This window comes from Rhinichthys klamathensis, unplaced genomic scaffold, assembly GCF_029890125.1.
Source record: "Rhinichthys klamathensis goyatoka isolate OS25496 unplaced genomic scaffold, OSU_Roscu_1.1 h1tg000036l_1, whole genome shotgun sequence".
In the NCBI taxonomy this organism is placed as follows: Eukaryota; Metazoa; Chordata; class Actinopteri; order Cypriniformes; family Leuciscidae; genus Rhinichthys; species Rhinichthys klamathensis.
Genome location: NW_026606584.1, coordinates 6,664,976 through 6,691,675, shown reverse-complemented (window position 1 = coordinate 6,691,675; position 26,700 = coordinate 6,664,976). Strand labels below are relative to the sequence as shown.

Sequence of the window (26,700 nt, the reverse complement as noted above, 5' to 3'; positions counted from 1 at the left end):
CCTGAGAAAGGTCCCACCTCTCAGGGTTGGCTCGACCAATAAGAAAGGTGGAATTTCCAAGCGGGAGGATTTATGACTCTGTCTCAAGTGTGGTTAGACATGGGCCTTGCCGTTTGTGTCCATTTATACTCAGATAAATATAACAAACACACATTGCACTCTATGATGAGGCGATGTACACTTAATTGTGAGTCATTAAATGAGGTTTAATTAGATAGGAGACACGATATAGGTGGGGTTTACATTAACTAGTAGTTCTCTCATAAAGCATGCATAAAATAAATATAAATACAAGAGACAGTATACAAGACAAAAAAATATAACACACAATGTCCTGGGGTGCATGTTCATTTATAGATCAGTTCGTCTATAAATTAATGCAGGAAAATCTGTTTTAAGGGCTGTAGGTCTTTCCTATGGCCTCTGCTTTTTCCACGTGACCACATTTTTCAGAGCAATACAAACCATCTTATCTCATCGTCGACCTGGCGACTGAATCCTTTCCTGCTCTTGTCTCTTTTGGGGGGATGTTTTAATTGCTAAGAGTGGGCTTTAAAGCTTATTTGTTAAATGTAACAAATAGATATGTGTCTGGTTGTCTCAGTCGTTACATTACATTATCCCAAATGTTTAAATCCAGAGAAATCAGCTATTTTAACCAGTGTAACGGCCCGTGTCATTGTGTCACCTGCCATCAATGACGTCATATCCACGCTACCCTTGATTTCCGGATTTACTTCCATAGAAACCATGGCAACACCAAAGACGCTTTAATATCCAGAAAGAGCTTTATTTGTAGTAACAGTAATACAGCATTTTCTCCATCTTACAATGTTTTAAAATGAATTACATGCCATTAAGCAACACAAGTCATACAGCTTTTATTAATATGATATTCTAATATATCAATCTAGCTAACTGCAGTGCACAGCAGTGTCTCATACCAGCCACTGAGCGAACTTTCAACACTCTCAAATGTATTTTTAGTATGATTGTTTTGACCAGGTAAAACAGAGCTGCGTTACCCCACAAATATAATTCGTCAAATAAAGTGACCTTGAGTAGTAATTCAGCACTTGTGGCTGTTTCATTAAAATGAAATAAAATAATGGGAATTTAAGTGATCAAACGCAACTGTAACAAAGTTCAAGTTCAGGGAAGGAGGCAAACATTGAACTTTAATAGTAAAATATGCATAAAGAACAAAACGAAAGGAGCAACAGCAGCTGACTGTGCAATATAAGCATAATAAAAACAGCAACGTATAATGTCCCAGGCTCTCGGCCCCACCCTGTTTCATACGACATTAATACAACTTTAATATATTAGCTCACTGAACATGATTTCTGCCTGAGTCCCGTCGGATGGATTTATCTTCAGAGTTTATTGGTAGGGAAGAACTGGAATTTTATAATTAAACTTTTTTAATGTTTCATAAACATAACACTTGACTGTGACTTTTAAGCATACTTATATCATGGCTTCACAACACATAGGTATAAGTTAAGTAACTTTTAAATATGCACCAAGGGGATCTACCAAAGCAATATAATAAAATATCAAACACAACCAATCACTTACTGCTGATCTGTTCCCTGTATTCTATAAGTAAAACAATCAATAAAATAAAACGATACAGTTTCACTTTTACACATTTACTGTAAACATAATTTAGGCATGATGTATACATAATGCAGACACACATAGTGCACAGAGATAGCATGTTGATCTATTATTCCATCATGTTGTTTTTACTTACATCATATTTTCTTTAACTTTAATCAACATTTTATGTACACTACCGTTCAAAAGTTTGGGGTCAGTGAGAATTTTATTTTTTGGAGGAAAGAAATCAATACTTTTATTTATCAAGGACAGTAAAGACATTTATAATGTTACAAAAGATTCTATTTCAAACAAATGCTGTTCTTTTGAACTTCCTATTCATCAAAGAATCCTAAAAAAAAAAAAAAAAAACTGTACAACTGACAGACCAACAACTGTTTCAACATTGATAATAATAATAAATGTTTCTTGAGCATCAAATCCTCATATTATACTGATTTGTGAAGGATCATTTGACACTGAAGACACTGACACTGGTGATGCTGAAAATTCAGCTTTGATCACAGGAATAAATTACACTTTACTATATATTTACACAGAAAACAGCTGATTTACACTGGAATAATATTTAATACTATAACTGATTTTTGTTGTATTTTTAATCAAATAAGCGCAGCCATGGTTAGCAGAAGAGAATTCTTTTAAAAGTATTTAAAATCGTACCGACCCCAAACTTTTGAACGGTAGTGTATATATGAAACAGCATATTATTTTGATGACAAGCAGTGGCTGTGTTTTGTGTTCTGCCTGTGACGAGCATTGTTATTTGTCAGCACGTAGTTGCACAGCTGCTCAAAGATGCTTCACTTCACTCATACTGTTCAACCAGACTGTCAGTCATTCTATTGTACTCTGCATTCCCTTGCTTTTCATAAGCCTACATATCTTCATGTTCCATTTAGCCAAGAAAACAACTAAATCCTCACACTCGAGCCGTTAATCATCTGTAATTAGGAAAGACATTATTATATTACTCTGAGGTGTCTGCAGGAATATGTCTTTGGCAGTCTGCAGCCAGACGGAGGGACACAGTGGCCTCTGTGGTGCTCGGGTTGACCCGAAAGTGGTTGTGCGCAGGCTGGATGGCAATTACAAACTGCCGCTTAAAGGTCTTACTCAGAATAATATAGAGAAAAGGATTAATGCAGCTATTAGCATAACCCATGCTAATGGCAACGTGATAGACATAATAAAATGAGGCACTGGGTTTCTGTATTCCCAGATGGACAAGTTGAAGGATGTAGTACGGAGCCCAACATATGAAAAAGGCCAGACAGATGGCCACAGCCATCCGAGTCACACTTTTGGTGCGCACTCGTTGGTTCCTCGGGGGAAGAGGTGCCACTGTGGTAGACATATGCTTTAAGATTTTAAAGAACACCACACAGATAATCGTGAGCGGAAGGGCGAACGCCAGCACAAACTGATAGAGCGTGAACCAGCAGATACTGGTGGATGGATTCGGTAGCAGAAGAGCACATCCCACCTGGCCGCTGTGGAGAGGCATCAAGCCAGTGTACATTAAGACAGGGGTGATGGAGATGAGAGAGAGCGCCCACACAATCCCGATCACAGTGCCGGCTACACAGGTTGTCCGGACATGGTTAAAGCGGAATGGGTGGACGGTTGCCACGTAACGGTCCAAGGTCATAACGGTAAGGATGTAGGTGCTCACTGTCTGGCTGTTAGAATCTAAAGCAGAGATGACTTTGCACATAATAGCTCCGAAACACCAAGACCCGTTGCCCAGGAGCTGATGGATGAGAAAGGGCATTCCGAGGAGGAAAAGCAAATCCACAATAGAGAGACTGAATATGAAAATGTCTGGTACTGTTTGTTTAGCCTGACATTTGGTCTTTTTAATGATGGTGTAGATTACAATAGAATTTCCAGTGATGCCCAAAATACATATGGTTCCAAAAATACTGGGCAAGATGGCATTTCCATACTGGTCTCCCATTGTCACTAAGCACAAAACAGAAGCAATAAGAAGAGAAAGAAAAATTAAAAAGTTGACGTCCCGTGGTGTACAGCATTTATTAAGCAGCATTTTGCTAATATTTTAGATTGTGCTGTTTTTACGATGCTAAACTTAAAAGAATGGTGCCACGGTGCCTAAAATATACACTTTCTCTTATATAGGCTAGCCTATGTCCACAGAAATAATAAATATCGAAGTTTATTAAAAAACAAAACTTATGAACATGTTATGCATATGTATATGTAGCTATAGCTAAAAATTACTCATATAATAAGAATAAGAATAATAAGCTGTTGCCGTATTTTATAAACAATGTTATATTCGCTAACAAGATTATAAACAGTTCTGTTTCTGTGATCAGCTGATAACCTTTGAACCTAACTAAATTGCCACCTTTACTTCCACAAAACTGATTCCTGTCTATATCTGCCTACCTTGTTCCGACGAGTTTAAGAAAACCAGAGATGAGCTTTCAAAGTCTTCAGAGATATCCATGGTGAAAATTGCGAAAGAAATGCGGTTTCAACATCTACCTCTGCAGACAACAAAGCGGTAATAAGTGTAAGGCTCACAGTGAGGGTTGCACCTTTAGCACCGCCTCACATTTGCTAGGGCCTACTTATAATTCTATACCAAATTTTTACCGTACACACCGCTGAATAAATGAATAAAGGCGAATAAAAACGAAAGAATAACCCCATGGGCAAAACTTGTTTGAAGACGCGCATCTCGATGAGCAGCAGCATTCAGAGTCTGCAGAGAGAGAGAGAGGAGAGAGAGAGAGAGAGTCGCTCGTCTTTCTTTGGACAGCAGCTGACACCTCCAGTCATAGATGGAAACTGCACCTTTATACATCAGGCAGGGCATCACCATTTCTTCTTATATTTGCACAATTTCTCGTTTATTTAAAGGTTTGCAGTTTTTCAAATAACCACTGCACCAACCCAACAAGTCTGGCTTAATTTTTTATTGATTTCTTAACGTAACTCATAACTCATTAAATTGCATGTTTAAATAATCTCTACATTTTGAGAGACCGTTTGATATATCCCCCCCCCCCCCCTCCCCCTCCCCCTCCCCAAATTAAATTGCTTTATGTAGCCCACAAAACTTAGCCTATATATTTCATATTTTGTAGTTTATTTGAGCATATTTGTTAGTGCAACTGTTGTCCTGGAAATGATTGTCAAATTGACTTTTGCAGCCAGACTATTCTTTGAGTAATGGAGTGCAGCATTTCACCCTTTGTCCATTAGATGTCGCTCCGCTCATCTGTATGTCATGCTGCATTATTCTTTCTCATGGAGAACTGGGACAACCAATCTCTCTCCCGTTTCATGCCAAATCTGTAGCCTACTACAATCTTCACAGCGAGATGAAAAGGTTTAGATAACCGGGCACGCGCGTTTGAATCGAATCTCTGATCTATAGTGCACCGTCGATTTATGTAGTTTCTATTTATTAATACAGTGTGCGAAGTTTTTGTTTGGACCTTTCCATCTTTGCTGACCATAACACGAAGGAAGCGGAAATTAACAGCCCGCTTGCTTTTCCCAGAGCTACTCCGGAGTCGGGAAAATTGACTGAAATAGTGAGCCGTATAACATGATTTTACTGTTGTTAAAATACAGTAGTTTTATTTAGGTATCTTTTTCAAAGCGTAAGGGGGATCGGATCGGAGAGGGAGACTCTGCACCTCTGTGACTTGGGTAAGTTCTGTTTGCATAAGAACTGATGTTCGACTCGTTTCAATCAGATGTGTGGAAAGAAATATATGTGGTGGAAAGAAAAATATATATGTGAAGGAATTTATGTTTGAGTGATACGTGTTGGTGACTAATTCACAATTAAGGCTGAAAGTTTAGTGTCAAAACAAAGGATCATCTTAAAATCACAACATCATTAAATCTGTTAATCTAACACTAACTATTTATATATAACATAACGACTATATTAACAACTTATTATAATACTGCTGCAAACGTGCGAAGCGACAAACCAAAACGCTCCTATATAATCAACGAAGTTCTCTAAGCGACGTCCGTGACTGACGCCCAGGGCCCACGACACATAGTTCAGCGCGAGCTGTCCGGAGGTCTGGACCCTCGCGAACTCGTTACATGGTTGCAGCCTGTTGACAGTTTATTATAACGGCAAAGTAGTATCTCACACCACTAGCTGAGTCGAATAGTGGAGTGAACAAATCTTTTAAGTGAATCGTTCTCGTTCAATCCCTTGCACTGACTCCTATTTTGTTCATAAGCGCGTGACTCCATTGGTTGCCTGTCCAGTCTTCAAACGGACGATAAGCACGAGCAAATAGCATTCGAGTGTGGACTGTGAATGGGCATTCATTGGTTTCTGGATCGTTTGGATGAATACTGGCGTACAAGTCCTACGAGACTCGCAGCCAGGGATGAGTGACACTGAACGCAAATCGCGATACAGATAGTTCGTGAACGACTTGCGTGAAGATGTCTTGTTTCGTGAGTGTTTTAAACTGGACAATTTTACGTCAACATGGATCTGCTGACCGACTGAAGGAGGCGTCGTTCGTCCTGTTCGGTTCATGTTCTCGTTGACAACAACGAGAAAAGGGAGAATTATGACTAGGCATATTAAAATTATGTTTTTCCTGAAACTCAAAAGTATTTTATTTATTTTGCTCTCGTTAAAAGTCATAGCTGCAGTTGACTAAAAGAACGAATAAAATGGTATGCTTTGTTGGTTTGAGTAAAACGAGAATGATCCTTAAATACGCAAAAAAAAAAAAAAAAAAAAAAAAAGATTTTTAGAGATAGACAATTATAATTAAGTGTAACGAGTGTTTTAACGAATCGGTTGATTGAATCATTGATTTCGCACTTTAAAAAAGCCTCTGAACGAACCAAGCGAATCTAAACAAATCGTCTTAGTGAATCAATTCAAATGATTCAAATCACAGGTATGGATCAAAACCCCAACCACTAAGCTTTAAACGTAATCTTGACATGAATGTATGAAGAATGTCTTTGGATTTGCAATTAGTTGACATTTGTTGTGGTGCAAATGTGTCAGATCTTAATGACTCAAGATCTCACCAGTATTACCAAGACACCCCACATCACATCTGATTCCTCTTATTGGCTCATAGTCAGTTGCAAGAAAACGTCAGCTCGACCCAGTTATTTCGTTCCCTTTATATTTGCGTACATTGCACAGCTGCTTCACACCAGATCTGATTAAAAGGCAAAAAACAATATTTTTCCTTATGCTTTGTCTATATAGATAACTACATTTGTATCAAATCTTTATGTCTGTCTGCAGGTTGACAGCACGCAGACCAGGAAGATCTGTCACTCCACGGACAGCAGGGAAGAGGACAGAAATTAAAAGATTGAATCAGATCAGTTAGGGGTGTTATTCTGCATGTAGAAACACTTCCTTCTGGAGCTGTATATCTGTCTTGTGTCCACACAGTCCATGCCATGGAGGCAATAGCTAAATACGATTTCAAAGCTACTGCGGATGATGAATTAAGTTTCAAGCGTGGAGAGATTCTAAAGGTAAGTGTCATTTATTGCTGCAGCATTTTTTCATTTCTGTCTTACTGTATGATCAAGCCATGAGAAACCTGATATCTACAGATATCTCTAGTTTATCTGTTTATCCTTTTGCAATAATAAATTTATACAGACACATATTAACTTTAATCAGGGTCGAAATATGCAGCATTAATTTCGTAAAGTCTGGACGTGCCGTGATGTTAAGTCAAGTCAATTATCTTATTTGTATAGTGCTTTTCTCGATGTACATTGTTTTGAGTCAGCTTTTCAGAAAATCATGATTTTAATGTTTGTAATATCTCCATGCCTTATAGTCATATTTAGCAGATTAGAGCAAATATAGTTTACATTTTGGGGATATATAAACAATCAAGCAGTTGATGTGATCGTAACTAGAAATTGTAGCCTACAATTGTTTTGCTGTTTGGAACTCCGTAACATTGTAATCATCTCTTGGATATCACGTAACTTTTTTTTAATCTACTTTAAAGGGTTAGTTCACCCAAAAATGAAAATTATGTCATTAATGACTCACCCTCATGTCGTTCCAAGCCCGTAAGACCTCCGTTCATCTTCGGAACACAGTTTAAGATATTTGAGATTTAGTCCGAGAGCTTTCTGTCCCTCCATTGAAAATGTATGTACGGTATACTGTCCTTGTCCAGAAAGGTAATAAAGACATCATCAAAGTAGTCCATGTGACATCAGTGGGTTATTTAGAATGTTTTAAAGCATCGAAAATACATTTTGGTCCAAAAATAACAAAAACTACGACTTTATTCAGTATTCTCTTCCGGTTCTGTTGTCAATCCGCGTTCACGAGTCCGCAGTGACACTGGTGACGTAAGACGCTGCTGACGTCCGTGTATTGGGGTTCAAATAAATATGGCTGGGCAAAAAAAATGCAAGTCTTCCTCTGTGTCGAAATCCTTAGACATGTTTGCGAAGATTGTTTTGTTTACAGCGTGCGTCTCCCTCAGACTGTAAACGAAGCTCGGGCGCACTGATAACACGTCAGCAGCGTCTTACGTCATTAGCATCACTGCGGACTCGTGAACGCGGATTGACAACAGAACCGGAAGAGAGTACAATGCTGAATAAAGTCGTAGTTTTTGTTATTTTTGGACCAAAATGTATTTTCGATGCTTCAAAACATTCTAACTAACCCACTGATGTCACATGAACTACTTTGATGATGTCTTTATTACCTTTCTGGACAAGGACCGTATACCGTACATACATTTTCAATGGAGGGACAGAAAGCTCTCGGACTAAATCTCAAATATCTTAAACTGTGTTCCGAAGATGAACGGAGGTCTTACGGGCTTGGAACGACATGAGGGTGAGTCATTTTTGGGTGAACTAACCCTTTAAACTGACCACATGTTAAATAAAAAAATTAGTCCGTGTGGGGTAGCTTTGAGGCCATAAACTTTGACAGAATACACTATTAAAACACTTTAAGGAGATTTCAACAAACAACAAAAAATGTAATATAATTTAGGCTATTGCTTTTTTACAGCTTGATAAGTCATGCCTTAAAATTAAAATGATGTAAATTAAACATGTAAATTAAATATTTATGGGCTAAATAAAAAAAAGCGTGCACTGGACTTCTACTTTTCTCTGTCTGCTGCCTTTGATATCACAGCTCAGGATAATCACTAGTTAAGGGTTTGTGACTGCACATTCTTGTGGTGCCATCTGCCAACCTGTGTTGTCAAGATATAATTTTGTTGTGGCTCCAGAGTGATTAGTCACATGGCATTTAGGTTCAGATGATTGGCTCAAAAGAAATATGGCACCCACCCATGAGAAAAGATGGCAGATTCTGCACCAGGGGTTTTGAGCCAACCAAGCAACTGTCATTAAAATGAATGGGAATGCTAACGGATGGCTTTCTACGGATATTATGTAGACCTTCTTTACTGCAACTGACCAGCAAGTAGCATACACTACTGTTCAAATGTTTGGGGTCAGTAAGATTTTTTTCTCTCAGTTTTTTGAAAGAAATTAATACTTTTATTCAGCAAGGATACATTAAATTGGTTTAAAATTGACAGTAAAAACTTCTAAATTTAAAACTTTTGAACTAGGGCTGCACAATATTGGAAAAAAACTGACATTGCAATATTTAGTTTTTCTGCGATTATATATTGCGTTATGAAAACAATTTCACCAGATGACTTGAATAGCTCTGAATATGGGGTGATTTTGTAGGGGAGTGAATCTGCATAGAAATTAATAAACAAATTACAAGCATAGACATATACAATAGAACAAAGATACAAATAAAATATTCTAACAGTCTAACAGTATTCAGAAATGTAATAATCAAATGAGAAATAACACTGCATATAATTCACTGTAGAAAATTACATGTATTTAATCTTTGTTAAAGTTGCAAAAGTGATTTGCTCTTTGTATTTTGCTGTTTGATTAACATTAATGACACAGACAGCAGTAGGAATATTAGGCTGCTGTCACTTTAAGACCTAATGCATGGATCCAATAGAGTGGTGCAGGTATGATGACAGAGCCCAGAAGACTAATTCGGTAACTTGATACTTTGACAGTTTGTAGTAAATTACACAAACCCATAGCGAAAACTCAAATTTTGCAGCAGTTATGTTCATTTTTTAAAATGTACGTTTTATATAACAATTTGGGGGGTGTGCAGTGTAGACTGTATAACAAAACGTCAAAGTATCTGGCTTTATTTTATTCATAAATTGAAAAACTCCATTTTAAAACCCTATAGGAAAATCTCGAAGGGACCAGCGATGCAGCCCTATTTTGAACTTCTATTCATCAAAGAATCCTGAAAAACTGTATCATGGTTTTAAAGGTCCCCTGACACGGGTTATTTTATTATTTTATAATGTTTCCTGGGTTGCCCTTATAATGTTAGTATGTTTTTTAGATAAAAAATAGTCATAATTTAGAAATAAAAGGATTTTAGCCTCTGATTTGAACGCTCTGTTTGAAGGGGCGTGTCTGCTGTGGGATTCAGTGTAGCCAGCCACTGCTGTGATTGGCTAACATGCTTGCAAATGAAATAGCTACATATTACATGTGAAACTCTCTCGAATACTTTTACTACAGCTATTATACGTTTTTACTATTACAGCTATCGAGATTAACGAATCGTGAGAAGTTTTTAAAGTTTTTAGATCTATTCCCATCACATAAAATGTTGCCGTGATGAGCATTGAGCAAGCAGATGACAGTCTGTTGATCGCAAGAATGAAGATCTTATCATTGCAACGCAGTTTCTGCATTCTCTCTAATGCTTTCACCAATGCAAACACATGATGTACATACAGTAAGAGCTTCGTTGTGCAGAGTAACGTGCGTCATTGATTTCATAACGAGTTGTCCAGATAAACTCGCGCTGTGTGGAAAGATTGTTCTTTGATCGCTTTCTGTATAATTTGTTCACAATTTAAATAAGATTATTTTCATCCTACTAAAAGAAACGATGTGAAGTTGATATTTTAGTCACTGGCTTGACTTATGCATAAACAGTATTGAACGATTTTGAGAGAAAGATTACCTGTCTGAACTTGAACAATTAGGCTACACATCAGAAATTGTTGCTTGGTAGCTCGATCGATTTATTTTCAGACGTTCATCGAGGCTAGCTCTGTATTGTCGTCGGTGAAATGTTTGGACCATACAAAACTTTGGGAAGTTGTGTCGACGCATTTCCAGAGAAAATAAAATGAACCCATTGTTTCTTCAGAGGCTCGGATGAAGGAACTAAAAAATACTTTTGTGTTCATTTATACATCCGAACACTGATCAACTGCCATGCTTCGCACGTTTGCAAGCCATGATATCTCTCGAGGAAAAACTCAAATCGCGCTCGCGCGTTCATACTTCCTAGCTCATTTTCGCATGGGCGAGCCAAATTCTCTGGGCGGGCAAAGCAGAGAAAGGGGAGGTTACCTTTCCTCCGTATGACGTCATACGGAGGAGATTCAAGATCAGCTCGTCTGAGCTTTCATTTTCTCAAAGGCAGAGAAAGATAGCCAAAGCTCGGTTTACACCGATTGAAATTTCTAGCCACTGGGGGACCATATACAGGCTAGGGGAACTCATATTAATGTTAAAAAAACCTCAGAAAGTGAAAATTTCATGTCAGGGGACCTTTAACAAAATATCAAGCTTCACAACCTTTTTCAACATTTATTATCTATTCATCACAGGAATAAGTTACATCTTAAAATATATTAAAATAGAGGGGGGGGGGAGGGGGGTTAAACTATTTTTGATCAAATGTAGCCTTGGTGAGCAAAAGAGACTTCTTTCAACGATCTGTTTCTGTCCTGGTTCTGAACCAAAGGCAGTCAACCTAGCAACTCAGGCTCCCCCATCCACCCACCCCTGAAGGCTTCAGCTCCATCCAAAGGATTTTGGACTGGATTCAGGAGCGCTTGCCATCCTGCTATAATTTAATTTAGGTCACGTATCAGCTATTCTTGCCCCCTGGACCTTTCAACCAGCAAAACACACAGCTTCAAAGCTCTACATCTTTCTCAGCATTCCAGACAACTTTTAATCAGCAGCGTACATAAGTACTATCTGCTTTTGCATTCTGCCAACTAGAGTATGATCAAACATTGCTCTTTTCACCTGACTTTTACTTTGAGTTTCTTCAAGAATTCTGGCACACAGAGATACTGTGCCAAGTTTAACTCTAGCAGAAGGTCAATGAAGCTTCATCTCTCAAGAAAACCTTTGAGCCATAGGTCCTTGAAATCCATATTTTATTATCTTCTAAATTTAAATTTGTAATTGACAGGTTGAAAAAAAATTAACGATTCAAGTCTCCAGGCAAAAAGAAATTAATCTTAGTAATCACTAGCAACTTTTCCATATCGTTTTTACAATTGATCATATTAAAAATTACAGCCGTGCAAAGCAAGGAGTGCCAGACCTGTCTTTGCTTGTTGCATTTTCTTCATTGACTTCACCTCTTCAGAATGAAGTTGGAGGTTTAGGAGAGTTGGTCTTGATATTTTTTCTCCCCTACTCTTTGGCAATGCCTGCAAAATTCAAATCCTGGCACAGACCAAAAGCAATTATGGAATTTGATGAATTTTTGAGAGCAATTTAGGGAAGCTACAATGACAAATTTTACACAACGGTTTTCAACATTGAACATAATACAAATTGTTTCTTAAGCACCAAATCAGCATATTATTATGATTTCTGAAGCATCATGTGACACTGAAGACTGGAGTAATGATTCTAAAAATTCAGCTTGGCCAAAACAGGAATAAATTACATTTTAAAATATATTCAAATAGAAAATAGTTATTTTAAATTGTAATACTATTTTATAATATTACTGTTTTACTGTGTTTAGGGTCAAATGGTGAGCAGAAGAGATTTCTTTCAAAAACATTTAAAAACAAATTACTGATCCCAAACTTTTGAACGTTGTTCTGTTGAGTAAGTAACAGAATTCTGTTGGGAACTTGGATCATATAGAGAGGGATGTTTCCAATTGTGTTGTTATCTATATGAAAATCTTTTTTTTATTATTTAAAGGGGGAATAACAGCCCAAACATATCCCATGGGATAACAACATTTGCTTCTAATATGTTGTGAACATTCCCAAGCCTCAAGAGAGTCTGTTGGTTGGCCTAGAAATCCTGACTAATTACTGTATCAGCCTCCTGACTGCAGGAGAGGATTTGATCTTCTCACTTGGGTTCTGTTTTGAACCTCTGGCTACAGGGAACTCGGCTTTTCCAGAGTCTCTTGTGATTTTGGTGCTTCCCCCACACCTCCCCCAAAGGCAGCGCTGAAAATTTGAGCTGTATTTCTGATATATTTATATATTTATTGCCCTACTTTCCTAGTTTCATGGGAGTTGATTTTGCATACATGGGCGTTGCATCAAAGAACATGTCACCTGCAAAATAAGAGGAATCCTCTCGCATATATCTCCCTCTTCATTTACTTTTACTCTCATGATATAACAAACATTTGACTTCATTTCATTTCATTTCATTTCATGACTTTGACTTTTTTTTCTCCATGAAATGCAAAAGAGCACATTTTGAACAATGCCCATGTCGCTCTTTTCCTTGCTACTACAATGAAAGAGGGAGTAGCATTGCTCAAAGGGAATTATGTATAATTAATTATGATGAAAGACCTAGATCTGGCTCCGATATAGTGATAAAGAAAGAATAAAGTAATTTTTTTTTCATTCTTGGAATTTTCGGTTTACATCATTACCGAATAATCCATTGCATTCCGGTGTCATCGCATCATTTTTGGATAATTGTTCCTTTTAACATGTTCATTCATAGACACTTTATGAACCAGGCTGAACTCTTCTGCTTAAAAAACAACAACATATAATTTGCTCTCTGTAGTGCCCTGACAGAAGCCCTAGCATTTTCAGTATTTTTAGCATCATTCTCACTGACTTAGAATACTCAACCAAAAGTGCCTCTGGCGCAAGGCAGAATGCCACTAAAAAGGTTCTACTTCTATGCTTTCAGTTTTGAGAATTTGATGTTGTGCTAGAGACGTGACTAGCAATGCTACAGTCTGTACAGAAAATAGTTTTCTTATAGTTACAGCCAAACACCTGGTTTATATGGGAGACTATTAAGAGAATATTTTTTTACTCCTATGATACTATTTGTTTGAGATACGTTGCGACATTATTTTGTTAGTTTAGTTTTTTTGGTTGTTTTTTATGAATTAATTGAAACTCATTGTGGATGGACATCAGCGATCATGCATTTAAACAAATTATTAGATTCAGTGGGTTCTTCTGGTGTAATACCAATTTGGTCACCTCTATTTACTGATTCAGTGATTGAGTGCAGGCATTTGGGTTGACATCACTGTTGTCCTTACTTCACAAAACGTTATATCGTAAACTCTATATTACACACTATCTATATCTACACTCACCGGCCACTTTATTAGGTACCCCATGCTAGTAACGGGTTGGACCCCCTTTTGCCTTCAGAACTGCCTCAATTCTTCGTGGCATAGATTCAACAAGGTGCTGGAAGCATTCCTCAGGGAGTTTGGTCCATATTGACATGATGGCATCACACAGTTGCCGCAGATTTGTCGGCTGCACATCCATGATGCGAATCTCCCGTTCCACCACATCCCAAAGATGCTCTATTGGGTTGAGATCTGGTGACTGTGGAGGCCATTTTAGTACAGTGAACTCATTGTCATGTTCAAGAAACCAATTTGAAATGATTAGAGCTTTGTGACATGGTGGAAGTAGCCATCAGAGGATGGGTACATGGTGGCCATAAAGGGATGGACATGGTCAGAAACAATGCTCAGGTAGGCCGTGGCATTTAAACGATGCCCAATTGGCACTAAGGGGCCTAAAGTGTGCCAGGAAAACATCCCCCACACCATTACACCACCACCACAGTGCACAGTGGTAACAAGGCATGATGGTTCCATGTTCTCATTCTGTTTACGCCAAATTCTGACTCTAACATCTGAATGTCTCAACAGAAATCGAGACTCATCAGACCAGGCAACATTTTTCCAGTCTTCAACTGTTCAATTTTGGTGAGCTCTTGCAAATTGTAGCCTCTTTTTCCTATTTGTAGTGGAGATGAGTGGTACCCGGTGGAGTCTTCTGCTGTTGTAGCCCATCCGCCTCAAGGTTGTGCGTGTTGTGGCTTCACAAATGCTTTGCTGCATACCTCGGTTGTAACGAGTGGTTATTTCAGTCACTGTTGCCCTTCTATCAGCTCGAACCAGTCTGGCCATTCTCCTCTGACCTCTGGCATCAACAAGGCATTTCCGCCCACAGAACTGCCGCTCACTGGATGTTTTTTCTTTTTCGGACCATTCTCTGTAAACCCTAGAGATGGTTGTGCGTGAAAATCCCAGTAGATTAGCAGTTTCTGAAATACTCAGACCAGCCCTTCTGGCACCAACAATCATGCCACGTTCAAAGTCACTCAAATCACCTTTCTTCCCCATACTGATGCTTGGTTTGAACTGCAGGAGATTGTCTTGACCATGTCTACATGCCTAAATGCACTGAGTTGCCGCCATGTGATTGGCTGCTTAGAAATTAAGTGTTAACGAGCAGTTGGACAGGTGTACCTAATAAAGTGGCCAGTGAGTGTATATACACTCCATGACTTTCAAGGTTGTCGGGTTGCTGTTCTTTTCACCCTACACAACTGTCTTTTGTCGCTGATGTAATTTCCAGTCAAAACACAGTTCAACACTGCAGGATTTGGATTGCAGACCGGTCTAGATATTTAACCTACTAAATATCTCTCGGGCATGTGCTTCTCTTACATTGCGTCTTTGAAAATGTATATGAGCATACATAGACATGGATTCAAAGCGCCTGATGCCTGCTTTAGTGACACATCTCTTCATCTGTTACAGTCTTTTATCCGTACAGTTATGATCTTGTGTCTGAACCTCTATGGCTCACAGCCTGTCTGGAGTGTGTCAGTCTGTGATTAACTGTTTGGCCTTCAGGGGATGTTTGGACTCGTAATATCATGGCTGATGCCAGTCTGATATCATTGGTGGTGTCATTTATTTATTTACCAAGGAATAAGATGCAATGCACAGATTCATTAAAATACATCGAACATGAATGAAATGAATGATCCTTTTCAGTGTGGAAAAAAATCTTACTGCACTATGTGCTAGCTACTACTCTTATTTTAAGTTTGAATTGGTGCTGTCTAGTCCCAGCTGCTAAAGGCGATTAAATTCTCTTCAACCAGTATCAGCTCTCCATTGCCCTTGAACACAATAATAATCTGAGATATATAGGCCTGCTGTAAAGGGTATGCCAGACATGAGGTGAAAATCTTTGGAATTAGAGGATATTATTAGCCTAATATGATTTGCCTGTATTCGTATTATGACTGAATTAAGATCCTGTAAAATCTCGCCCACTGCCTGTATGCTTAATTTTCCATTTTTGTCTCATGAGCAATTATGCTTCCTTTGTCTTTCGTAAGTGCTTTAGGCACACTGGACCATATTTCCTAGAAAATTTTAATGACCTACATTTTCTAGATTGGGTGTGCAGTGTGACCCAAACCTTACAACTCAGTATATTCATCAAAGAAACCTTAAAAAAATAAGCAAACAAAAATATTAAGCAGCAATGGTTTTCAACACTGTATACAATAATATAAAATGTTATTTGAGCCAGCAAATCATCATATTAGAATTATTTCTGAAGGATCTTGTGACACCGAAGACTGGAGTAATGATGCTGAAAAGTTTAAAGATTTTAAAATGTATTAAAATAGAAAACAGTTATTTCAAATGAATAATTTCACATTATTACTGTTTTACTGTGTTTCTGGTGAAATAAATGCTTTTCAAAATCATAAACAAATCTTACCAACCCCAAACCTTTAAATGGTAGTGTATTTTTGGTACTTTAAAAATACTTTATATTTATTAAAAATTAAATAGCCATGTAGGCCTTAGTATGTATATTATTTTTAGATGACCAATTTAATTAAATACTTAATCTCATATTTACCTTTTTGTTTGGAACTTGAGTAACAAAAACAAAACAGTTTTATGCTATAAAAAAAAATGCATATAAAACAAATAATTCAGAATAATTTCTAAAAGAATGAGCCATGTTGGAAGCCAATAAAGTTGTCTGAGCCGAGCTCAGCCGACATATGGCTAAACTGCGTCTCTGGCGACCCGAGTTTGATTCCCGGCTCGAGGTCCTTTGCTGTCCTTTTCCTCTCTATCCACCCCGTGATTTCCTGTCTGATCTGTCCACAGTCCTATCCAATTAAGCCGTAAAAAGGACAAAAATATAACTCTAAAAAGAAGAATCCAATAAAGTCAATACAGTTATGCACTAGATAGTCTTGGTCAGTTATAGTTTATGTTTCTATCACAACTATGCTTTATAGTGTTTATCTGTTCTGCACTGCATTCTCTGGTTCTTGTGTTGGTGTGATTTGTTTATTTTAGGCAGGGCGAGTAATAATGTGATATTCACATGAGCCGATGGCAGTCCAGCACCACAAGACTCAAGTCTAGACATTTAAACCAAACACTGAGCAGGTTCTCCTTGACATGGTAAAATCATGACCATGACACAACACAATAAACACTTTTCCAGGGCATAGTTTAGGATTGAAGCCATACAAACTGTTAGTTTGGTTTCATTTTAGGTTAAATGGGTTGTGTAGAATAAAAATTAAAAAAAAAAAAGATTTCTAGACGAAAGGAAGAAAATAAGTGTTTATAAGTTATGAGTTATATAGTTATAAATAAATCTCCTTTGAAAAAAAAAAGAGAATGAGACTTAAATGAGGATTTGGGTAAAAAAATAAAATAAATAGAAAAAACATAAATATTGCTTAATTCAAATATATGGGATCACATACCTCTCACATTTTTGACAATTTTGAATGTGTCCATATTTGCGATGTAACTGCTAATATTTTTATTTTATTTTTTTTATTTTAATTTACTCGTTTCCCAATGCTCATGCAACCGGATTTTGGAGTAAAAAAAAAAATTTATAATATGCATTGAGTCACACACTTGTCCTGGGGTTGTGTGTGTTTGTGTGTCAGTATGAATTGTTTTGATTTCTAGGGACAGAGCTTGTCAATGTTAAAAGAAAGCTGGTTGACAGATGTGGTCAGAGGCCTTGTGTTGTGACTCTGCTCTTGTCTTGTCTTAACCAGGCGCGACATGAAAACTACGGCCAGAAGTTATTCAATTTCACAGAGAGTCGATAAACACCATTTTATGCAAATGCGGCGAGTACCAATAGGAGTAAAGACTCCTATTCTTTTGAGGTACTGTTGTGGCATGTAGGCAAGACAGAGAAGTAGGGATGCACTACATATATCGGCCACCATATCGGTATCGGATGATATATGTTAATTTTTTTAAAATGTTATCGTTATCTGCCCGATAAGAAAATTTGGCCGATATATTAAAGCCAATAAATAATGAATTTTTTCCTTGACCTTCAGCTGAGACACTTCACGGTTCGCCATGATTTTTTTTTAATTGCTTGAAATATGATTGGAATAACTTAAAAAAAGGAAAATACTGTTAAGCGCAACATGCATCATTATAATTGTGTGCTTGCAACATTTAATGCTTTTAATGGCGACTTTTGTTTTTGTAATCAGGATCTCAAAAATTATATAAAAATTTGGATTTAGATTTATCTGCCAATATATCGGTTATAGGCTTTCAAATATAAAGAATTATCGGTTATTGGTATCGGCCAAAATGTTCATATCGGTGCATCTCTACGGAGAAGTTAATGTTACTGTGAGCGATTTGCCTGTTCTGTATGTTTTTTTCTCTGTCGACACTTCTGATGAGATCTTCGGAGTACTCATACTTTTGCCCATCCCCACTAGTGGCCAAACATACTGCAAAAGTGTGAATGGGGCCTAAATAAATAAAAAAATCGGTCTGCATTTACTCATGTCCATATCATTCCAAACCTTTTTTCTGACTTTCTTCCCTCTGTGGAACACAAAATAAATCTGTTTTAAGAAATATCTTAAGTAACTGAAACAAAAATTAAGTAACTGAAAATATCTTATTTTGTGTTCCGCAGAAGAAAGTCAAACTATTTCGGTATAACATGAGGGTGTGTAAATGATGACATTTTTATGGGTGAACTATTATATATTAACTTGGAAGAAATATTATTTCTTATTTTATTGTCATGCCTAAGGTCACGTGCTACACACCGTCTCTCTGTACTCTATATGGGTGCAAATGCACCAATCGATATCTAAACTGTTCCTGTATTCTATTACCGTTTGAACCTCTTTCCCACTCTCTTTCTGTTGCTATGCTTTTTCTGCCTAGCAACAGTGCTTAGCTGTGGGCAAGCATGCTGCTGTTAGTATATGATTTCCTCTGTATAGGGATTTAGTGGTTGTGGATTGTGGCCGGTTGACATGTCTGAACCACAAACCTGTGTTTTAGCATTTGGACTTGGTTTGGGCATCACATTCAGTTATCTGTCTGCTGTATTACTTTTTGGCTTTAACAAAGCTTGTTCTGATTCTATGTTGTATGTCTAATACCAGTTTTCATCCAACCACTGCGAGGGGTTTTACTGGAAAGAGACAAAATTGGGGCAAATTTTTCATATGCAAATTCTCTTCCGCACCCACACAGAGATTCCTTAAAATTTTGAATTCTTTTTACACCAAGATTACAAGAGTAAAAAAATGACTCTATTTGTTAGTGCTTAGAGTGAGAGTATTTTAAAAATACAAAATAAAAGTTTGTCTTCTTTATAACTGTGACTGTTCATTTTTCCCACCAAGACCCACTTTCATTGTTTTTATTCTTTGTTCATTTTTTTTCCCACCAAGACCTACTTTCATTTTTTTCCTTCTTTTTTTATATTTGGAATTTGACATCTTGGCTTGTTTATAATGTGACTGAAGGCAGAGAAAAGAGGCGCCATAGCGCGGTGGGTGTGAGAGCAGATTAATGGTTGTTTACAGAGAGAGAAGGGATGGGGAGACCATCTTTCAGAGTTATGAGAGCGTTCTGGCTATAGGATAAGATTCCCATTTATCTTAGAAGGATGTGTCATAACATACTTGACTTAAGCATGACTGAGAGAGGGTCTTTTAGCCTAAAATAATCACATTAAGTGATGCATTTTCATATTTGTCGATTTCATTTGTTTCATCTGAAAGCCCTCCACCTCTGAGATTGTCCACAGGTCAGAAATGAACTCTTTATTTCATATTGGAAGGTGATGGTCATTACCACAGATGGTTCTTCAGTTATGAAAGAGACATTAAATCCCAGCCATCAGAACTGATGGTAATGGTCCACATCTTTTTGCGCAATCCATCTGGTTCAGTTTTGCAATTACACAAAACAGGGTAGTGTGCAATGTATTTCTCATTAGTGCCAGAGAAGTCTTATGTATACAGGATGTTATGTGTGGCTTAAAGCTGAAATGATGGATATTTCCTGTATGCTATTTATAGAGGTTTTAAACACCACAGCCAGTGAAACGATTGGTTCTTTAGCTCCTCTGTGTTCGGAGGGAAGTGTCTTCTGTGGGCTGATTGGAGGTTTACTGTGTGGACACTGTGTAATGACAACATGCTGGTCAAGTTTTGAAGTGTCTATTGTTTTGCCATCAGGTTTTAAATGAGGAATGTGACCAGAACTGGTACAAGGCAGAACTCAATGGAAAAGAAGGATTCATCCCTAAAAATTACATAGAAATGAAGCCACACCCGTAAGTATATGCTCTTTTTAGTCACCAAAAAGACCATCATTACAAGGGTTAGTTCAGCCGAAAATTAAAATTCTGTAATCAATTACTCACTCCTGTCATTCCATACCCATAAGACTTTTTTGTTCATTTTTGAAACACAAATAACCTGATTTCTGGCCGTCCATCGAATGTCCAAGCAAGTGAAACTTTGACGCTTCAACAACTTTATAAAGACATTGTAAAAGTAATCTATATGAATCCAGTGGTTTAATTCAAGTCTTCTGAAAAGACTCAATCATTTTATATGATGAACAGATTTAATAAAGATTTAACATTGATCAACGCCCATAAATTAAATATGGTAAACGGAAGCTCGTCCGCACTTTCTTAGCCAACAGGGTTTGTTCTGAGCTTCAGCGAGTACCAAAGAGGTTTGTTCTCATGCTTCAAACAAGACGTGTCAATGGTTTGGTTGAATGGACTTTCAATGTAGGGACAACAATCTCTTGGGTTTAATGAAAAATATTTTCAATTGTGTTTCAAATATGAATGGAAGTCTTTGAGGGTGAGCAAATGATGACAGAATTTTCATTTTTGGGTGAACTATCCCTTTAATTCATTGTTTATACGAAGAAAGACACATTAGTATATGTAGGAAAATAACACAATATATTTAAAATTACAATGTTGAATTTGATCTTTTGAAGGCCTTTAGTTGTTTCTTTTTTGTTCCGTCTGCTGAACTCAGCAGTTGAAAGTCTGCTCTTATTACATATTGTTAATGTAATGTCCAATTTAGTACTCTATATAGTATGAATCCATGCCTCTCTTATTAACAGCAACAGGCGCGACACAAGTGTTTTTGCTAGTTTCAGCCCGACGCAGTTATCATTTTCACGTCCTGCGCCACGTTGTTTAAATAGCAAATGCATTTGTGCCCATCTGTTTGCCCATGGGCGTGCTGGTCTGAAAATGAGGTGTGATCAGGTGCATTGTTGGCGGGTTGCTAATTTGAGGAAACAAGACTGCGCCATTAACTGCGCCATTAACTTTAGACCAGGTTTTTGTTGGTCAATGGCGACCTCTATTTCAGGTTTTGTTTTGTTATTTAAAGGGTGCATTAGTAATATGCGCCTATAGGCGGGTGCACAACGCGCATACACTCGCACAGCAGCAGCACACAAACATGCCAAATATTAAAAATAAAAGGATTACAATGTAAAAGATTATTATTGTTTACCTAAAAATATGGTGGAATCCGGCTTGTCCCGTAGATGGTCTGCTTGCCCGATTTAACCCTTGTGCACGAGCAGATGCGTTTCCTCTCTGGAGACGCGTTCAGTCTTTCCGCTTGCAAATTCCGGCATGTAAATAGCAATCCGCCATGGCGCGAGCGAAACTGGCTTTTAAAGGGAATGGGAGATGAGACTCTGATTGGTTTATTGCACATTACACCCAAAACACACCCATGACTCATTAAGAGAAAAGGGACAACCCTTTTAGACCATGCGCCGGTGGATTCGGACACACCCTAAGGGCCGTTGCGCCGTGCGCTTTAGACCATGAGCTTGGATCGTTAAAATAGGGCCTAAGATCTCTAATAAATACTTAAGTTAAACTTCTTTTTTCCTGTTCGTCGTGTAAACCTGTAGCCTGGTAATACCAGACTCTGCTACTTCACTTTGCTTCGTAGACAGAGTCTGGAATGGCATAATAGAGAAGTGTTTTCTCTCTCGCTAGGGGGCGCTTGTCTGAAGTTTAAAATCATTGGTTACCCGTAAGCCAATCAGATAAGTTTATATATGACGTGTGTTATGCACCGACACAGCCGCATCGAACCACAGACATCATGCATCGAACTCAAATCTATGATCGAACTTCCACTGTAAACCTGCTGTAAACACTTGATGATGCGAGCGAAATACCGGAGTGAACATGGCTGTAAACGACTTTTGCAGTTTATGCGAAGTTAATCTACACATCCACGGTACAATCAGAGCCTCTAAACTGATATTTGACAGTAGAGAGAAACAAAAAAATATTTGCAGCCAACTGTCAAAGTTAGGATTAGTTCTGTTAAACACAGCTCTTTGTTCATCTCGAGTCTGTCGGGAATGCTGCAATTTAATTGCAAGATTACAGCATGTCATGGCAATATTTAAGACCTGGAAAAGAAAGGAGACACTGACCTGTCAAAAAGCTCCCCAGTTTCTCGCTGACGATCGGTAATAGTTGATAAATTAAACTTTTCCCAAAGGGAGTAGGGCCACAACATCACCTCCATTCAAAATGTTTAATACACACTCTTCTTGTTCGGGCTTCAGTTTGCTAATGCCGGGAATATTCTCCACAACAGAGCGAATTGCATCCGCGTCTCCATATCCGCGGTCGTTTTCGATTTCCCTACCTAATCTTAAACTCGGCGCTTAGCGACTACGTCACGGCTTTCAGCCCGCCCTCTGTTCATTGATTGGCCGGCTGTTTTCAGGCCGGAGGAAAACGGATAGATAGGCCGCTGTCTCAGACTGAGTACAGAAGCGAAATGAAATTGAGCGGAAGTACGAAGTCTGACGTAGTCAGGCTAGTAAACCTGGACACTGCAGATGTTTTCTTTTATTATTATTCATTAAAGATGTGCTTCTCAATGTCATAGCTGCTTTGCAGAATCTCTCACTTCAAAACTCTTATATAGTGGAATGTCACCAGTACATTCTACAACATCTTAACCATTGCTTTTTGATTTGTTCTGAACACACAGCTGGTTTTATGGGAAGATTCCCCGTGCAAAAGCAGAAGAAATGTTAAATAAACAGAGACACGATGGAGCTTTTCTCATTAGGGAGAGTGAGAGTGCACCTGGAGACTTCTCACTGTCTGTCAAGTATGTGTATGTCATTCTATTCGATTCTATCCTACTCTATTTTATTTCTCTGTGCCAAATAACATTGCCAATTTGTATATGACTGTTCTGAAGTCCTAGTAATAAACACTTAGAAACAAAGGCTGCTGATTTTGAAATTTTGATGCAGTAATTGAATCTGTTCTTGTAAATAGGGGCATGTCAATGAATAATTGATGCAATGCAGCAAAAAATATAGCCGTTTCAGCACTTTATTTTTGTGTTCTTCTGAATTCTTTTGTGTGGTATCTAAACTAGGCCAACACTGAATCATTCAAACAGTTCTCCACAGATAGCTGCTGACATCAGGGTTCATGATACACTGAACAGTGCATAGTTTTTTTTTTTTATAATTATAGTTCCAATATCCAAGTGCTATAAATGCAGCTGGTTATGATGTAATTCTCTAAACACTTTGTTTTCCCATAGATTTGGGAATGATGTCCAGCATTTCAAAGTCTTACGGGACGGAGCAGGAAAATACTTCTTGTGGGTGGTCAAATTTAACTCGTTAAACTCTTTAGTAGATTATCATCGATCCACTTCTGTGTCCAGGAATCAGCCCATTTTCCTCAGGGACATTGAACAGGTACCACAGGTAGGACTGAATCAGTTCTGGAACATTCCACAAGTACTGTACGGTACACATTGATGTCTCATTTTTAAAGCATTAAATGCACAAATCCCATAGTTTTGTCTCACCTTTTCGACTAAAACCAACAAATAAATCATGCAACATTATAATTTTTATATAATCAATTAATTTTAAGTCAATTGTATTAAAAAGCAATTTTTAATTTTACCTAACAATCTTATATTTAGTTGTCACCCTGTTACTAGATGATTTTTCCCTTGTTTATTTTTTGTTCCGTCTGCTGAACTCAGCAGTTGAAAGTCTGCTCTTATTACATATTGTCAATGTAATGTCTAATTTAGTACTCTATATAGTATGAATCCATGCCTCTCTTATAACAGTAACAGGCGCGACACAAGTGTTTTTGCTAGTTTCAGCCCGACGCAGTTATCATTTTCACGGCCATTTCACCCTGTACAGTGTACCCCAAGACTGATTGCCCACTGAAGCTAAGCAGGCTTGAGCCTGGTCAGTACCTGGATGGGAGACCTCCTGGGAAAACTAGGTTGAGGTGTTAAACCGAGGTCCTGACTCTCTGTGGTCATTAAAAATCCCAGGATGTCCTTTGAAAAAAGAGTAGTGGTTTAACCCTGGCATCCGGGCCAAAATTGCCCATTGGCCTGTTCATCATCATGGCCTCCTAATCATCCATATACTGATTGGCTTCATCGCTCTGTCTCCTCTCCACCAATAAGCTGATGTGTGGTGGGCATTCTGGCGCAATATGGCTGCCGTCGCATCATCCAGGTGGATGCTGCACATTGGTGGTGGTTAAGGAGAGATCCCCTTCTTTGTAAAGGGCTTTTGAGTGCCAAGAAAAGCGCTATATAAATGTAACAAATTATTATTACTTAATTAAAACCAGCACTTTCCCTCAAAATTGTCGTGCTGACGCATTGTGCAATCATTCCACCCTGTTGCCCAAGTTATTTAAAGGGTCATGAATCCCTAAAACACAATTTTGAGGTGTTAACATATTTTTACAGGTTGCACATCAAACAAAAATAGCACTCATTATGTTTATTATTATGGTCTTACATGTATCGCATTACAGTGGAGAATTCAAATTTCATGAAAGGCTCTTCGTTCACCTCTGCCTCTTCAGCTTTGCGTTCGGACACGCAAAAGCAAGTGTATCATTACAGCAGCACAAAAGTGTTGTTTGCATTTTCCCAACAATGTGGTCAGAACTGGAGTTTGACTGCAAACACATGGGAAATATGATTGTAACAATATTTAATACGTAACAACAACATGCGGAGCGGGCATGAGAGGAGTTCCTGCTCAGAAAACTAACACTCGCAATGTGGATCACAGTTTATATCCAGACAGGAGCAAGCGCGTTTCTAGCTTTTATGGACATATTTAATATACTCTCGTGCTCCAAACATGAGCCAGCATTGCATATGTGCACATATTTCATGTCTTGTGAAATATATATGTGCAAATAAAGACACTGATAAAGACACTGATACAGCGGTACATCTGATCATGAACGCAATGACACAATGAATTAATCTGATACACAGAAGACAATGATGTAGACTGATAATTCAAAGAATGGAAAAAGAGAGACTGGTAATGGAATCTTAAACGTAATGAAAATATTATTGTTCCTCATTTTTCATATATACCAGTTGCTCTGCAAAGTTATAGCCTAATGCTGATTTATTGCTCTCTCTCTCTCTCTCTCTCTCTCTCTCTCTCTCTCTCTCTCTCTCTCTCTCTCTCTCTCTCTCTCTCTCTCTCTCTCTCTCTCTCTCTCTCTCTCTCTCTCTCTCTCTCTCTCTCTCTCTCTCTCTCTATATATATATATATAATCCTTCATTTCTTAACTGTCACTCCAATCTACAGTTATGATTGCAGTTATAACCAGACATTAGACCAGATTGAGTTTAAAGCAATGTCATAATGTAATAATTCTCAACATTTCTACTTCTGTTCCACAGCATTCCACATATGTTCAAGCTTTGTTTGACTTTGACCCTCAAGAGGATGGAGAGCTGGGTTTCAGGCGTGGAGATTTCATCCAGGTCCTGGACAACTCGGATCCTAATTGGTGGAAGGGGGCTTGTCACGGACAGACAGGAATGTTTCCTCGCAATTATGTCACGCCTGTCAATCAAAACATGTAACTTTCAGAGAAAATGTTTGCCTGCTTAAAGCACTTGTGGACTTCCAGCTGGGTTGCCACGGAAACCACAGAGGGGAGAGAAAAGGCTCAATTTGTGACATGGATGTCGATTGGCCGAAAAAAAGAGACTGTGCTGTTTGGAGTGGTTGACATTTTATGAAGCAATATTGGCTGTGTGAGAAGAATGTTCCGGACTGATATTTCGTTCGTGTACTGTGCATCACATCAGCTTAGCTTTATATGCAACTTTATTTCATGTTATATGACATCTGCTGTACTAAAAAAAAAAAAAAATGTATGTGAAGGAAAGTCTTATGCCACAAATAAGAGGTTGATATCACTCAGCACACCACTGTGTTACAGTTTTGCACCAGGATTCATTTTAAAGCACCATGTTATGTTTTTTTTATATTGTTAAAATGCATAGTGAGTTTTTCATTTTTGCTTTTTGTCTTTTGTCATGTTTTCATATGTAGTGTTGCCATGTTATTTGGTGTGGGATGATCAAGCATAATCTCATGCCATAGTAAAATTACATGTAGTCGTCTTGTTCTCTTAAAGGGACAGTTCACCCAAAAATGAAAATTCTTTATTTACCTACTCTCGTGTCGATGTGTCCAAATGT

At 38.0% G+C, this 26,700-nt stretch overlaps 2 protein-coding genes across 4 annotated transcripts; one reads left to right on the top strand and one right to left on the bottom strand.

Annotated features, from left to right (window-relative positions):
• Positions 1 to 2,596: 2,596 nt before the first annotated feature.
• On the bottom strand, positions 2,597 to 4,102 carry mchr1a (melanin-concentrating hormone receptor 1a). Its single transcript, XM_056246196.1, has 2 exons — positions 4,042 to 4,102; positions 2,597 to 3,591 (listed from the first exon to the last, which is right to left on the bottom strand). Exons 1-2 carry the CDS (start codon positions 4,100 to 4,102, stop codon positions 2,597 to 2,599), a joined length of 1,056 nt encoding a protein of 351 aa, XP_056102171.1.
• An 808-nt stretch (positions 4,103 to 4,910) lies between these two features.
• grb2a (growth factor receptor-bound protein 2a) lies at positions 4,911 to 26,679 on the top strand. 3 transcript variants are annotated; one of them, XM_056246198.1, is made up of 6 exons: positions 4,912 to 5,316; positions 6,914 to 7,152; positions 20,332 to 20,429; positions 23,167 to 23,295; positions 23,737 to 23,905; positions 25,891 to 26,679. In XM_056246198.1, exons 2-6 carry the CDS (start codon positions 7,075 to 7,077, stop codon positions 26,074 to 26,076), a joined length of 660 nt encoding a protein of 219 aa, XP_056102173.1. In that variant the 5' UTR covers positions 4,912 to 5,316; positions 6,914 to 7,074; the 3' UTR covers positions 26,077 to 26,679. The 3 variants fall into 3 exon arrangements, with proteins under 3 accessions (XP_056102175.1, XP_056102173.1, XP_056102174.1); XM_056246199.1 differs by having other exon boundaries at positions 4,913 to 5,316; positions 23,167 to 23,289; XM_056246200.1 differs by lacking the exon at positions 23,167 to 23,295 and having other exon boundaries at positions 4,911 to 5,316.
• The last annotated feature ends 21 nt before the right edge of the window (positions 26,680 to 26,700 follow it).